At 39.6% G+C, this 16,242-nt stretch overlaps 1 protein-coding gene across 5 annotated transcripts in view; it reads right to left on the bottom strand.

The window, feature by feature from the left end:
- Nucleotides 1-16,242, bottom strand: part of AKAP10 (A-kinase anchoring protein 10) — a 52,466-nt gene that overhangs the window by 11,983 nt on the left and 24,241 nt on the right. For all 5 annotated transcript variants that reach the window (XM_074189232.1, XM_074189233.1, XM_074189235.1 and 2 more), the window contains 7 exons: nt 14,664-14,748; nt 13,900-14,023; nt 12,670-12,806; nt 7,874-8,018; nt 7,610-7,783; nt 3,314-3,423; nt 1,668-1,750 (listed from right to left, as the gene is read on the bottom strand). In XM_074189232.1, coding sequence (XP_074045333.1) covers nt 1,668-1,750; nt 3,314-3,423; nt 7,610-7,783; nt 7,874-8,018; nt 12,670-12,806; nt 13,900-14,023; nt 14,664-14,748 — 858 coding nt within the window. The remainder of the gene's footprint in view (nt 1-1,667; nt 1,751-3,313; nt 3,424-7,609; nt 7,784-7,873; nt 8,019-12,669; nt 12,807-13,899; nt 14,024-14,663; nt 14,749-16,242) is intronic.

Raw genomic sequence — 16,242 nt, 5'->3', positions numbered from 1 at the left:
TTTTTGGCTTTTGCAAGGCAATGGGAATAAGTGACCTGCCCAAGGTCACACAGCTAGGTAATTACTAAGTGTCTGAGGCTGGTTTTGAACTCAGGTCTGCCTGACTCCAGGGCCAGTGCTCTATTCACTGTACCACCTAGCTGCCCCTCAAGCATTTTTATTTTATTTTTTTTAGATTTTTCAAGGCAATGGGGTTAAGTGGCTTGCCCAAGGCCACACGGCCAGGTAATTATTAAGTGTCTGAGGCCAGATTTGAACTCAGGTACTCCTGACTCCAGGGCTGGTATTCTATCTACTGCACCACCTAGTTGCCCCCTTCCTCAAGTATTTTTAAAGAGATTTCAATTAAATTTGGTTCAAGGACAGGAATTACAAAGATGACTGCATTAAATAGTTTAGATTTCCTAAAAGTATAGTCTGAACATTAAAGCTATTCATGCATTTAACTTTAAGTATTTGCATGATTTTTATTAGTAATCTCATTTTTCTTTTCATATTGGCAACTATGCATAGTAGAGAAAGAAATGAGGTGTCATATGCAAGTTTAAGGGATGGCAGGTATCCTCCCGGGGGCTTCACTGGTCTTGTTCACTCTACCACTGTAAACATTCATTGAAGATTCTCACTGTTTATCTATAGATCTCATGTTCCCAAAGTGTAACTAACACAGGTCCCTTGACCTCAGTTGTGTAGCTTAATCCGAAAATAGAAATGTTAGATAAACTTCAATCCAAAATAGCTTGGTGTTAACAATGCTATACCACAAAAGAAGAAAAATATTGATAATACTGTAGAGTCTCTGTTATGAGAATTAAATATCTAAATCAATTTTTTAAATAGTGACAAAGATCACAGAATTCTAGGGAATAACTAAGTGAGAAAAATGTTCTGCATGTTGCCAATTTTATTTTATTTATTTTTTTTTAGGTTTTGCAAGGATTAAGTCACTTGCCCAAGGTCACACAGCTAGGTAATTATAATGTGTCTGAGATGGATTTGAACTCAGGTCCTCCTGACTCCAGGGCTGGTATTCTATCTACTGCGCCACCTAGTTGCCCCCACCAATTTTATTTTATGTACTTCATTTTATGGGTAATCTTGGATTACTGTAAGAAAAGATGCATATTATTAGAATTAATATTTTGTTATAAAGAATTACATGCATGGGACAACTAGGTGGCATGGTGGGCACTGGCCCTTGGAGTCAGGAGGACCCGAGTTCAAATCTGGCCTCAGACCCTTAATAATTAACTAGCTGTGTGACCTTGGGCAAGTTATTTAACCCAACTGCCTTGGGGGGAAAAAAAAAGAATTTCATGTAGAAAAGTATATTATTTCAGAAGTCTCTAGTGAAAGACTACAGTTTTTGGTGGGTAAAGGAGCCTAACTCCCTATTTTCCACTGGTTCAATGCATCAACATTTTGGTTTTTTTTTTTACTTTTGCCCTGTTTTTAGGAACATTATCGCCATGAAAGTTGAAGACTGACTATACTGCTTTTAATTGTATGACTTAATGGCCTAAATAGCCAGTTTTTTGGAGTACATGCCAGGCACAAATTAATAAGGAAATAAGAGATTACTTTAGTCTTTGTTCCTAAAGTTACCTTAATGATTGTCATTCCAATAAAAAGCAGACTCAGTCTCAACTGTAAAGAATACTACCAACCTCTGGATTTCTTTACATCAGGTTCAGGCTCAGATTCCCGGATGAACTGCCCTAGGTCACTGACTCTCCCAAAGGTCATCTTCCTAAAGGGAAGAGCAACAGAGAATGAGAAACTCCAAGAGTCAGTCTTAATCTTCATGGGGAAAAACTTTATTATTATTCATCTCTACGTAGATTTCTAGAAAAATAGCAAGCATTGTGTGACCCACTTGGAGCAGTCTTAATTTATTTAAATAGGCTCATTTAACAAGAATACATAGAAGAGAAATTAGTACTATTGTTTAATAAACTGCAATCAAAATTACAAACAATGGAAATGACCTTTGTCAAAGATTTTTAAGAGGGCAAAGAATCACAGAGTTGCAAAGCACTTTAGAAATCCCTACATTCTGACTCCATTATTTAATAGCTAAGGAACACTGAGGCTTCTCTATGTCTAATCTTTTATCTTATACAACAAAATATGAGGAAATGAAGCTAGAGGTGAGTGAATTTTTTTTTTCTAAAAAAGCCATGTCACATCTGGTGAAGCATTAATTTTTTTGGACCTCAAGGATACTATTTGCTAAATGACTATTATAAAGAACTAAAAAAGTACCTGAGAGCTTATAAAAAATGGATTCTCAGAGTTTTTAAGTACTTTCATTTGGCTCAATTCTTATTGCCCAAGTGTTGCCCATTTAAAACCGAGGAAAGGCTGGGTGTGGTGGTGTGCCCCTGTAAGCCCTTCTCTTAAGAGTCACTTGGAACAGCAGGGGGTCACCAGATTACCTTGGGAGGAGTGAACCAGCTGATGGGCAATGGGACCAGGCCCATAAGTGGCCTCAGCACTTCCAGTCTGGGCTAGATAGGGAAACTTCCTATCAATCAAAATCAGTAAAAGGTTTTGTCTTGTTCTGAATAATTTTTAAAGATTTTCATTCCTTTTTTTAATTTTTTTTTTTAATTTTTTTTTTGCAAGGCAAACGGGGTTAAGTGGCTTGCCCAAGGCCACACAGCTAGGTAATCATTAAGTGTCTGAAACTGGACTTGAACCCAGGTACTCCTGACTCCAGGGCCGGTGTTTTATCCACTGCACCACCTAGCTGCCCCCTAAGATTTTCATTCTTGCAAACAATTTCCACTCATATGTCATAAATGAACCTAATCACAAAGCAATCTCTTTTTTAATGCTGTGCCAATACAATAGCCAGTAGGAAGGATATCCTCTTCCTTAAAGGTTGTAGGCTAAAGACTCAAGATTTATTCTGGGTGGGGCATGATAGACCTGTGAATGTTATTTCACACACACACAAAAAAATGAACAAGTTTAATATGGGGCCATATTCCAGGAGGATTCTTGTGTCCCAAATGATGTCTATTCTATGCAGCCAATTTCCTAAGAAGAAAAGAATGATGTAGTAAGTTTTAGTTCTCCAACCTATGGTGCTGATATCGGTTTTTTGCCTTTTTTTAAAAAAAGGTTTATATATCTGCATCATTGATTATCAAAGACCTGCTCTAACACATGATTTTATTAAAAAGTAAAATCTGATAAGCATCTCATTCATGTACATTTGGGATTCCTCAATATTAGAAAACTGAATAGGCATGAAGTAGATGTAAATTCATGACAATGGCAAAAACCTGCCATTAGCTCACTTTACCCTGCGTATGTCCGCTGATATAAAGATTCAGGATCCAGACTTGCAGCATCTACAATTATTGCTTCGTCAAAATTTTTCAGGATTTTAACATTGGCCTTCTTCACACTGAACTACAATAGAAATTCTACATGTTAGTGCCAAACACAGGAAACAAATCCACCCAGGGTTTTTTGAATCACATAGGTTACAGTACTAGTAACTGCTGCCTTTGCTGTTAGGGCTATTATGTTGATATACAGGGGCATCACAGCTGTGTAAGAAATGATACACTACTTATTCCCAGGTAACTTAGGGTTAGGGTTTGCAAAACTTAGCACTAAATCCAGAATAAAAAGAAAAAATAGGGCATTGGAGGTGGGGGGAGCAGGGGGGTACTAAGAACATTCTGATAAATAAGATCCAAAATCTACAAGCTGATGCAAATTTGTAAGATCAAGATCCATTCCAAAAGGCTAGGTTGTCAACACTGATGCTCAATAATTGCTTGGAAAAAAAATCAAACTCCAGTAATCTAGGAAATGAAAAGAAAAATCTAGGAACTATAAAGCCAGATACATTGTATCCATTATGTAGGCAAAGTGGATTAAACTATTAAAGGTCAGTCAGTGTTGGGGGTGGCTAGGTGGCGCAGTGGATGGAGCACTGGCCCTGTAGTCAGGAGGACCTGAGTTCAAATCCAGTCTCAGACTTAATAATGACCTAGCTGTGTGGCCTTGGGAAAAGCCACTTAACCCCATTTGCCTTGCAAAAAAAAAAAAAAACCAAACAAAAAAAAAAAAGCTCAGTGTTGTCTGGGCTATGAAAAAACAGGTCCATTTTAATGGTGAAAACTAGCTGCAAAATGGAACAATCTTTCTGACTTTTTGGGGGGAAGGCAATGGAGTTAAGTGACTTGCCCAAGCCACACAGCCAGGTCATTATTAAGTGTCTGAAGTCACATTTGAACTCAGGTCCTCCTGACTCCTGACTAGGGCCGGTGCTCTATCCACTGTGGCACATAGCTGCCCCTGAACGATCTGCAATATGGCAATATACAATAAGAACCATAAAACCCTTCACATCTTTTGATTCATTGGATCCACTGATCCCAAACTACTAGGATTACAGCCTCTCAATGTTACTATAAGAATAAAAAGATCTGCTTGTACAAATCTATTCCAACACTTTTTTTGTTTTTAGGTTTTTGCAAGGCAAACGGGGTTAAGTAGCTTGCCCAAGGCCACACAGCTAGGTCATTAAATAAGTGTCTGAGACTGGATTTGAACCCAGGTACTCCTGACTCCAGGGTTGGTGCTTTATCCACTGCGCCACCTAGCTGCCCCTATTCCAACACTTTTTGTAATAACCAAAAAATAGAAACAAAACTTGGAAAAATCCCTATGTATGAAGATGAATACTGTCTCATAAAAAATGACAAATATATAAGAATACAAAGAAACATAGTAAGACATGCAATAATGTTATATGAAGTCAGAATTTAAATATAAACTCATTGTGAAAATATAATTGCATCAAGAAAATAAAATATATTGAAATTAAAGTCCAGAAAGGGGAAGCTAAAGCAAACAGGTCACACCTAATTAGCATTAAAGCTAAAATATACTTGTTAATTATAAATAATGGAGTGCATGGTTTGATATATAAATCATTTTTGTGTTTAGGGTTATCAAACTTAAATTAAAAAATTAAAACAAAGAACTACTAAAAGGCAGCATACAATATGAAACGTGCAATATGTAACACAAGGATACTAAAATAGTTTCAATAGTTTTAATGTCCTACATTAGCCAACAGAGTAGAAAGATGTTCAGTGGTTTAGTCTCGTCAGACAAGAATTGTGACCCTGATGGTCATATTTTCTGGGCAAAGATATTTGGAGTGGTCTGCGATTTCCTTCTCTGGGTCATTTTACAGAAGATAGTCAGGAAGTATCTGAGGCTATATTTGAACTCAGGTCTTCCACTATAACTCAGGTCTTGCAGCTAAATCCACTATACAAGCTCCACAGGATAGATTACAAAGTTCTAACTTCCTGTGAATAATTACTTTAGCTTAACATCTGCAGTCTCTTTGATATTCATGCAGAAGAATGATTCTTACACCCCATTCAGGGTGTGGGTGTCTGCCGTCCTTAGTCTTCTCCCTGTCTGCCATGACTTTTTCCCAAAATGACCAATGAAGTCAATGTAATAAAGTTTCTTCCCAAAGCAATTCACCAACACCTTGAATACAAAGCTAAGACTTTTCTTACATAAAAAGCTTGTAGAATTCAGAAAATGAGATCCAATAACATTTCAGACAATTTCTGCTTTATGGGGTGTGGGCATCAGCTTCAGAGCTGTCACCAGGACTACCTCCTGGGCTCAATTAATATGCAGGCTTGAAAAAAGTCAGGGCTTCCAGCCTTACAAACTGAGCTCTGCAGCACCAGACTACTTTGGATCCCACCTGAGTCGGTGGACACAAATTAAAGGTTCTATTTTCTTTCAGAGCCCTTGCTAACTTTTAAAAGCAGGTTTAAAGAGATTTCACTAGTCCCACAGTCTAGTTGGCGAGTATCTCTCAAGCTGGGAAAAGCCAACAAAGATGAAATGTCTAAGAAACAAAGGAATATTGGTGCCTACATTTCCTTAGGAGATGGGAAAGAAGTCATCAGAGAAAAGAGGGAAGTAATCTTAGGGTTGGGCCTACATAAAGATTGAACTGTCTCCTGAGTGAATGGAAACACTGGCTTTAGTGACCTCCTAGAACTAGAAGACAACCAGAGTCAAATTTGACTTATGCTGGGCTCTGAAATTCAAGATAATAACGAAAATACTCACAGGAAGCATTTTATATTTTCACTTTCAGTGTTTAACCTCAAAGTCCAAGGTAAGGCAGCCATTTGCAATATTTTATAATCCATGAGCCTTTGGTGGACCTAAATGCACCAGGTCACACCATACTAACTTATAAGCCAAGCTGGCAACACTTCCCATCTCTGGATAGCTTGACTAAAAAGACCAGTAAGCTTGACAAAGTGAAGAAAAAGAACTGGGAATAACCCAGTCCAAAAGATTAAAGTTGGGGTCATGGGGACATTCCTTTTTTTTTTTTTAAAATAGCATTTTCTCTGGCTCTCTTATATACTAAGAAAACAAAAAGTGGTCAGGTTATAAAATTCCAGGACCAGCATTCCTTTATCAAAGACTATTATGTCTGCTCTTATCAGAGTTGTAATAGCAGCTCTTCCATGTTGTTCTCATGCCCACCCTAAGAAGAGCTCAGCTGGGGGGCTGGGGTGGGGGAGAGGTAGAGGAGGAAACTGGCCTTTAAGGAGGAAGGTGAAAGACAGAGCTGTTACCTTCTGGCTGGCTCTGAGTCCTAAATGTGAACTCATAATCCATTTTCTCTCAGCTTCTTTCTTATCAATTGAATCCAGACTATCATGACTCTCCCTAATCCATTCTGACATTTAGCAGTTGCTTGATATGTTTTCTGACTAGATAAATTAATAACACATGTGAAAGCAGCTCTAATCCACAGAATGCTTGCATTTTACATAAAATTATATAAAAGCTATAAAAACACCTCACATAGAAAAATTTAAAAGACACAATGTTTTAAGTCACAACAGTATTTCTTTTCCTTTATTCTATAAACAAAGTATCTTAGCAAAAGAGGTTTAACATGAGTAATGTGGAAATATATTTATACTGTTGTACAGGTAAAACCTACATTAAACTGTTTGCCATCTTGGGGACAGGAAAGGAAAGGAAATATGGAATTTGATATCTTTCAAAAAGGAATATTGAAAATTGTCTTTACGTGTAATTGGAAAAAATAAAACATTATTCATTTTTTTTAAATTAAAGAAGTTGTTTAACTGCACATGTATAACCTATATAAAATGATAGTCTTCTCAATGAAGGGGTGGGAAGAACAGGAGAGAATTTGAAGCTCAAAATGTAAAAAAAAGAATCCTAAAACTTTTTACATGTGCAATGAAAAAAAAAAATGATACCATGAAGAATAAGTACCACTGCCTTCCACAAACCTGAATAATGGACTAGATTTACCGCTGGTCTAACTCAATGTGGGATTCCTTATGATTTTGATGGTCACAAAAGAAAGTTAGATATAAGAAATAAGAGCTTCTCTCTGGGGTAACAATGGGTCTCTGTGCTGGTACCCTTGAATACTTAGTTAAAAATATATGTAGATTATTTCATTTCTCTGTTCACCCCTAACTCAAAAGTGTTACAAGGTCTAAAGAGCTCATCAGCAGACTTTGTTCCAGAGCTTTGGGGTTTTTACCTGAGTAGAGCCCTCAGAACTACTTGAATGAGACTCATGATCAGAATGGCCCCCAGAGCCAGTAATCGTCAGTGCAATATTTCCTCCTGGAAATTCATCTCCTCGTACTGAATGGATAAGGTCGTTCAAGTATTTATAATAAAGATTGCTGGACAAGAAGCCAGGTAAAAAGACCTACAACAAAGCACAAACATTCTTTTTTAATGAACAAGCAGAAATGGAACAGAACTTGATTGGCAGACCACTCCCAAGACCCTTCATCACCTTCTCCATGGTTGTCCAGGCCTGGCGCAATGGAGTAGTGAAACAGCTCGGGAGTGGTCCTCCTTCCCTGCAGATGTTGGATTCAATTTCTAATCTTACAAAGTCATCAAATCCAAGAGGATGTGTAGCCTGAAGAGAGAAGTACCTGTGGCAGGAAAAAAGAAAGACGGGGCATGGCAGCATTGGTCAGCTTTGACTCACAGGCCAGAAATGGACAAACGAGGCCACCTGTCTGCATGGCAGCGATGATGACCTGCCACTGCCAGCTGCCGCCACTCTTCTCTCTCCCAACTCCCCATAATCATTTGATTTCCCTCAGATGCCCTTGTGCCAAGTGTGCCTGGTTCGACTTTAACTCAAACTCTGGAAGGCCACCTAGTCCTCCTCCAGAACTCTCAGCTTATAGGCTACAGGTCCAAGCTCTGACACTCAAGACCAAGAAAAAGCCATTGAACTGTTCTGAGCCAGTCAAACTGGAATGACAGTATTTGCAGCACAACTTATGTCCCCAACTTTGGTAGCATAATGCTCTGTAAAACACAAAGCACTTCATAAGTCTAAATTTATGATAACTTAAAATGAAATCCTCAACATTGAAGAAAGACCCACAGCCCCAAGGAGTAATGCAGATAGGCACCCTGGGTGGCTGCAGCTCTGCCCCAATTTTGAGGAGAAGGCAGGAGTGGTGGGCCCCTGAAGCTTTTCAACAAGTAGGTCTATGTTCCAGCAAAGTTCAGGCAAACTTTGCTCAGCCCCCTCTTAGCCCTTTCCAAGGAACCTTTCAAAGGTCTTCTGGAGACTCCAAATGACTAATTTGGGAATCAATCCCCTTTGTCCATTGTGTTTCAAGGACCCAAGTGAGCTGCCATGGGTATCTTCTCCATCAATAAAGACCAAAATTTCTCAAACTTACTCTTACCCAATCGACAATGAGGAACAATGGAAAGTTTCTCAATAAAGAAGTGATTTGATCAGACCTGTCCTTTGGAAAGAATCTGGCGGAGGCTGAATTAGAAAGGGGAGAGATGAGAAAAGATCTAGCTTGGGCAACAGTTTGGCGATGGAGAAGGAAGTTTGCAAGAGACAATACAGATGGAGAATCAACAAGCCTCCAACTGACTCGAGTTAGGGAGTGAGAAACATGGGAGAGTCAGAAACCAACTTGAAGTTAAAAACCTAGGTAACTGGGAAGAAGGTGGTACCTTAAACAGAAATGCAGCTATGGGGGGGGGGGGTGTGTGGCAGGTTACACTTTGTATGTCCTCTCTAGACATCCCCAGGCAGACCACCACTTATGCCTGTTGGCTAAGGGATGGCCTTGTGGAGCCTCTCATAGGGACACAATATCACCCTTGAATCAACTCTCTCCCTCAACAGGCCTTGCTCCACCTACTGGCATTTTGCCTAGACTCATCCCTCAAGTCAGCAGCCTCCCTCTCTTGTTTATCCCCCTGTCCCTGTGATCTCTAATCCTCATCCTCTCCCAATCCCAGTGATTCTTCCGGTTGCCACTGCACAAATTCTTTGTCGCTGCCCACTCCTTTATTCTGATTCCCTTCAAACCCCCTAGCTACAACATCCCACATCAGATTTGCCCTCCCCTTTCATTATGCTCTCCAGAATCCTTCTCCATAATTAGCAAACTGCTTTTATCTTAAAACTTTCCTTTCTCATTCTCTCAAAAGCATGGCTCCTGCCATGCTCTGGTTCTCCATTGCTGACACTACATCCCTGGTCTCACTACTTTGCTATTCATAGACTTCTTTTTTTTTTTTAGGTTTTGTTTTTTTGCAAGGCAATGGGGTTAAGTGGCTTGCCCAAGACCACACAGCTAGGTAATTATTAAGTGTCTGAGGCCAGATTTGAACTCAGGTACTCCTGACTCCAGGGCTGGTGCTCTATCTACTGCACCACCTAGCCGCCCATATTCATAGACTTCTAAATTTCTGTTATCTGATCATAAACTTTGACTGTTCCATTTTGTCCTTTGCCTTAAGATACCTCATTTTGTCCCCCATTCTCATTGCAGTCCCCAGTCCATGTGCCCCTCAGTTTGTTCCCAGCCCATTTCCCCTTTGAAATTAATTCTCATATTCTTTCCATTTACATTGTCCAACTCATATTCATAATATTAAAAAATAGTTTATTTTCCAAATTATATTATTAAAACAAATTTTAACTCTCCTCCTTTCCAAATCTTGATCTCTTAGTAAATCAGTTCAATTCTGTCCTGTAAGAGGTTGCCCCATCAACCCAATGTTCATTTACTCCCACTACCCTTTGCCTTTGTTCTTATTCACCTGCTGCTGAACACAGCTTGAGAAAAATCACAAAATGGTGCTGACTTGGTACTCTAGAAATGGGTCTTCTCCACAGCAAGGAAATTATGCCTCCCTAATTGACTCATTATCCCACTTACCATAGCAGCTAGTCCAAATCTTTTCATCCCTCCTCAAACCTTTCACGGTAGACCCTTCTCCTATCTATTAAACTAAGGACCTCATTGAAAAACACAAGGCTTCCCTCAGCTATCTTCTCCCACTATCACCCCCTTTATTCATGTCTCCCACAGACCAGGTCTTTGCCTTTCTATTTATCTTAGCTCTTCGAGGTTATGTGGTACATAATGAATACCTGCTGACTGATAGGAAGAGGTTGCCTTTCTCATGGCTAAGGCAAACTCTTCTACATGCATCTTAGATCAACAAACTTCAACCTCTCTTTGTCCCCTCTCTTTCCTCCCCTTTGAGAGGCTTACAAGAGGCCCTTCCATTGCTTTCTTCTTACTGTAACTTTGTTCAGCTTGCAGCCTTATCACTGAATTGAAGCTGCTCTCTCCAAGCTACCAGGGCTCTCTTGACTGCTCCATCTGATGGCCATGTCTCAGGTCTCCTACTTCTTAGCCTCTGACATTGTGAACCACCCTGGACACTCTGCATTCCTCCTCTAGAGTTCCTCTCTAGTTTCCTTTGCTCTACCTTCCACAAGATCATGTCTACTCCCATTTTGGGACCCTCTTCTTTTTCTTCTATTGACTATCTTGTTTGGGAATCTCCTCTACCTCCTTGGATCTAGCCTATCTATACAAATGGTTTTTTCCCTGAGTTCAAGTGCTCTCCATAACACTCACTACCCCTTAAAGACACCTCAGACTAGTTGTCTCATAGATATCTCAAACTCAAAACATCCAAAAGAGAACTCACCCTTTGAAACCTTGCCCTCTTCCAACTGTCCTATTATCATCAAAGGTGCCACAAGTTCCCCAGGCTCATGGTCTGTTTCATTTTCAATTCCTCATTCAAACTCACCCCAAATATCCAATGTGTTACCAAGTCTTATTTCTCCTCTGGCATTGCTACCAGCCTGGTGCAGATGCTAATCATCTCACACTGGGAATATTAAAATAGGCTGCTGGTGGGCCTGCCTGCCTCAAGTCACTTTCTCTACTCCAATTTAACCTCTTAGATTAAATATAAACCCATTGCTTGGCTTCTGAAATCTTTCACAATCCGAGTTCTTCCTGCCTCCTCCTTTCCAGTCTTCCTGTACTTAACTCCCCATCTGTGCACTCTAGGAACCATTGAGGCTGGCTTCCACTGGCCTCCTCATTGGACCTTCTCTGACCCTTTACATTGGTTATCCCCCTGTGCCTGGAATATTCTGCCTCTCAAACCCATCCTTCAAAAAAGACCTTTCTTAGTCCTGTTAAATTAATTCTGATATTCTTTCCATTTACACTGTCCAACTCTTATATTCATAATTTTAAAAAATAGTTTATTTTCCCAATTATATATAAAAACAAATTTTAACATTCATTCTTAAAAATTTTGAGTGCCAACTTCTCTTTCCCTTCTCCCCTTCTCCATTCATTAAGAAGGCAAGCAATTTGCTAAAGGTTATACATGCTACCCATAATAAGATTTTGCACCTTATCTCCCCATTAGAATGCGAGCTCCTTGAGAGCAGAAAAATGTTTTTGCACATGAACATTTGTTGAATGACTACCTTTTAAAATGATGTTAATGGGGAAATGGGGTATCTTACTGTGTGCCTGCCATAGAAGGAAACAGCTTGGATTCATCTGGGGCCCAAAGCCTCCAGTGTTGCTTAAAACTGCTATTTGACTTAGGTGGGAACGAAAGGGAAAAAAATGTGTTTCTTGTTCCTGCAGATAAATCAGAGACATTGCATGCCAGAAGACTTCCAGACCAAGAGGATCTTGTTCTAATTTAACGTCTGCTCTTTGCAGCACTTGAAATCCCCACATATTTCCAAAGGGCCCCAACATCCTCTAGTACTATAAGGAGTGCCATCACAAGGTGGCACTACATTCATACAATTAATCACAAAATGGGGAAAAACAATAAATAAAGGAAAACTGGACAATTCTGCTGATGACAAAGACAAAAACACCCTGTAGTTCGTGGTGTTAGGCACGACTTGACCAGCTCTCTTAACTAAAAGCTTTCAACTCTTGACCAGGACTTTTTCTGTTGGTTAGAAACTAATGAAAAAAAGAGGCTTCGTTGCAAAAACAAAATAAACAAAAAAGGGGGCAGTTGGGTGGCACAGTGGATAGAGCACTGATCCTGAAATCGGGAGGACCTGAGTTCAAATCTGACCTCAGACACTTAATAATGACCTAGCTATGTGACCTTGGACAAGTCACTTAACCCCATCACCTTACAAGAACAAAAAACAAACGCAAACAAACAAAAACAGGCTTCACTAGAAGTCCACTTTTCTAAAAACACCTACCATAAGGTTGGACAGAATTATGAAACAATTCAACTTACTTGTCATATAAGATCATGGCATCATTCTGTGCTTCCTGACCATCATACTGGCCTTTTTTGGCAGCAAGTTGGGACTGGAAGTTATCAGCTGCCAACCAAAACTGTAAGATATTCACTGCATCTTCCTTCTCCATGTACTGAAAAAGAAAAATATAACAAAGAAAGTTAGGGGGAAAACACTTCTATTATCACTGTTCGCCCCTATAGACATTCATGTAGTCAACAAAGCAAGATACATTCAGTGCAGTTATAGCCAAACAGCATCTCAGGTTGAAAATGATCATATTTTCATTTATAAAAGATCTACACTCATCACACTAAAAGCAAGATTAAATCTGCTGTCATTACATTAACAAAATTAAACATTCCAATTCATTACTAACAAACACATAAATATGACAGAAAGAACCCTTTACTCATGACCATTTTCATTACCATACATTGCACACACAGCAGTCTGAATAAGTGCTCCAAGCTTAAACTTGCATCAGGTAAAAGAATAAAAAAACCCAGTCAGCTAGCCTAGTGCTGTAGATGGTGCATGCAACCAATGCAGCTGAGGAGAGAACAAAAGTTTGGTCTCTGAAAGCTGCTGCTTTGGAAGATGCACTATCTCGACTTGCAATATTTGTTAAGACTTGGATAAGTGAATCGTGTCCTTTGCTATAAAGCCAGCTGGGAGCTGTCCAGTAAAAAGGCCCCCCAAGGGTCACTTACTCACTGTTTCACAGGCCATTAAATTTTCTCAATAAGCTAAAATTAAAAGAATGGCAGCATGAGTTTCTTCCACTGTTTAATCTGCAAATGCTACTTCATGAAACCTAGTGATGTCAGAGTGTGTTTACAAGATGCCTCTAAAACAACTACCACAACCAAGGTGTTCTCTCATTCTGCTAATGGAGAAGACTCAGCCATGCCCATGGGTCACCCAACTGCCTCCAAATGAATAGCAACACAATCCGGTTCGTTGAGGAAGCTAAAAACTTGGTTCAGAGTATCCCCCCAATATTCTAGTGTTGCAATGCTTACCTTAAGTTATTTTACATGTAAGTTTGTTTTTTTTCTTTCATTTAACCAAACTATTTGAATACTCACTCACACCATTAAATAGAAGCAAAAATAGTTTTATTTAATTGATTTTATCTTTCATTTACCATTTTAGGAAATACCTTAATACTTATTTAGGTGCACAAATGCTATTATAGGATGGAAGGAAATGTAGATTTTTACCTCTGAGAAATAAAACAGGGCTGATTCACAGAAGAGAATGTCAGCCAGGTAAACAGTTCCACTGGTCAGCACTTCAATCTGGTATTTACAAAAATGGTGACTTCGCAAAAATTCACTAAAGTGCCTGCACACAGACAAAATGGAACAAATCTGAAGGAACCACAACCAAGCAGTTTAATCAGGAGTAGCCTACAGTTCCCCCCACACTGTTCATGGCACATGCAGGCTCTAAGTCCAAGAACTCCAACTCTCAAGACAATTATCCCAAAACTATGGGAATCGTTTTAAACTGGGTAGATACTAAACAGCAGATTAAATAAGCAAGGTCAGACAATGCAGAACTGGGAATCCATTCTTAAAAACTTTTATCACTACATGAAGAACTCAATGACTATTCGAGTCATACAATCACTATTTAAATTTAAAATTTTAGAATTAGAATTTAAAATTGGTCTTCTACATTCAGGTAGAAAAAGTAGATTAAGAAAACCGTAAGTTAAAAATGAACATAAAAATGCTATTTAATAAATATTTACTAATTTCTCTTTTATAGGAACCAAAAACCAAGAGTCATTCTCGTGACCTTGAGCAGGTCACTTAACCCCACTGCCTGGCAAAAATCGAAAAAGAAAAAAAGCCATTCTTAGGCTACAATGGATCTACAATTGTTTTTCTTGCTGGACTTTTGCATCAGCATTATCTATTGTCAAACAAAACCAAACCTCCAAGTATCCAAAATGAAGAAAACCTCCAAGTCTACTTACTCTTGTTCCATTGCATTAAATACTATGGACTGTGCCATGATAAAACAGTTGGGATCCACCTGTCCATCCTCCCCGCAAATCTTTGCTGTAAAAGAGAGAGTAAATAACTGAACTTCAGGGAAGTCCAAGCTATAGAAGCACAAGGCTGGAATACAGGAGGTGCTTCATAAATGTTTACTGACTGGCGTAATTCATTTCGCCATCTTGAATTAAAATAGGAAACTGAGGGATAATATTAGGTGGCAATCATTTTCAATAACCCTTTTTCCAATAAAACATAACTAGATAAACTACTCTCTCTCTAAACCAACACTTGGGTAGGATAATTAGTAAACTGTAATCTTCTCCCAGAATGACATTTGGTGGGGCTCAAATTCAAGCTATTCCTCCATGGGGTCGAAGGTTCTGGGCCATCTCCTGTGACCCAGGCCACAGCCCCAGTTGAACTAGAAGAGGCAATTTCTCTTATTACATCATTACAAAAGCAGCAGGCTTCTATCTTTTGAAGCAGTCATTAACTTTTTCTATTTAGCAACAATGCTAAATATAAATATTTTCTCTATTCAGGTACAATCCTACTTGAAGAAGGGAGGAGAAAATCTTGGCTATGAGGAAGAAGAAATTTTAAAATAATCCCCCCCAAAGTTTTAAAAGACGTGTTTCATGAAGGAAATACAAGACCTACTATAGTGCCCAACACTTGAATTGATGGGAGGAAGCAGGTTCATTATATAGAACCTCTCAGATTAATATATTCTTCCCAAGGTGATCACTGAAGATGGAGGGGGCAGGTAGGAAGAGGAGTGAATAGAGTATTGACTCTGGAGTCAGGAGGACCTGAAGTCAAGTTCAGTCTCAGACACCTAATAATTACTTAGTTGTGTGACCTTGGGCAAGTCATTTAACTGTTACCTTGCAAAAAAAATCACGATAGAGGAAGGATATATGTGTGAAGGAGCAGAGGGGGGATGGCTGTGTACTTAGATGTGGGAGAGCCAGCACCTGGCTGGTGGTATCTTGCCTCTCCAAGCTACTACCCTTCTGTCTGAAACCCGCAGTAGACCCAAGATTCCTGACCTGACTTGTCACATCGGGGGGGGGGGGGGGTCTCTCTTGGTGTACCTCAATTCCTCTTTCCCCATCACTAGGGTCCTCCCCTGCTCTCATGGTTAATGTCTGGTTAGCACCCTCTGCCCCACCCCTACCTTCAGGGAGTTTAGAACTACTAGAATAGGGTACATGCCAGAAGATAGGTTTTTGTGAGGTAACTCAGAAACCTGTTTCATTTGTAGTATTATTTCTATGGGGCAAGGCCTTTTGTGAACTGATAGAGAGAAAAGTCTTCTTAAAGTTGGAGGCTGTTCAGTCCCAGTTTCCCCAAGAGCGCCACTTCCCTGATGCCATGGTATGGACATCTCAGACCATCCCCTGGCCCTGAGAAGAGTGGCTGCCCCTCAGATATGCCTGAGCTAGTGGCTCAGGACTGGATGGACCTCTGAGCCTGGAGGCTTCGAGGACTGTGCCAAAGACTTGTGCAGTCTGACTAGAGGGGCAAAGTTCTTTCCACTATGCCATGCAT

This window comes from Macrotis lagotis, chromosome 5, assembly GCF_037893015.1.
Source record: "Macrotis lagotis isolate mMagLag1 chromosome 5, bilby.v1.9.chrom.fasta, whole genome shotgun sequence".
NCBI lineage: Eukaryota > Metazoa > Chordata > Mammalia > Peramelemorphia > Peramelidae > Macrotis > Macrotis lagotis.
Note: the sequence above shows the minus strand (reverse complement) of the source record. Positions and strands in the feature narration are given on the sequence as shown.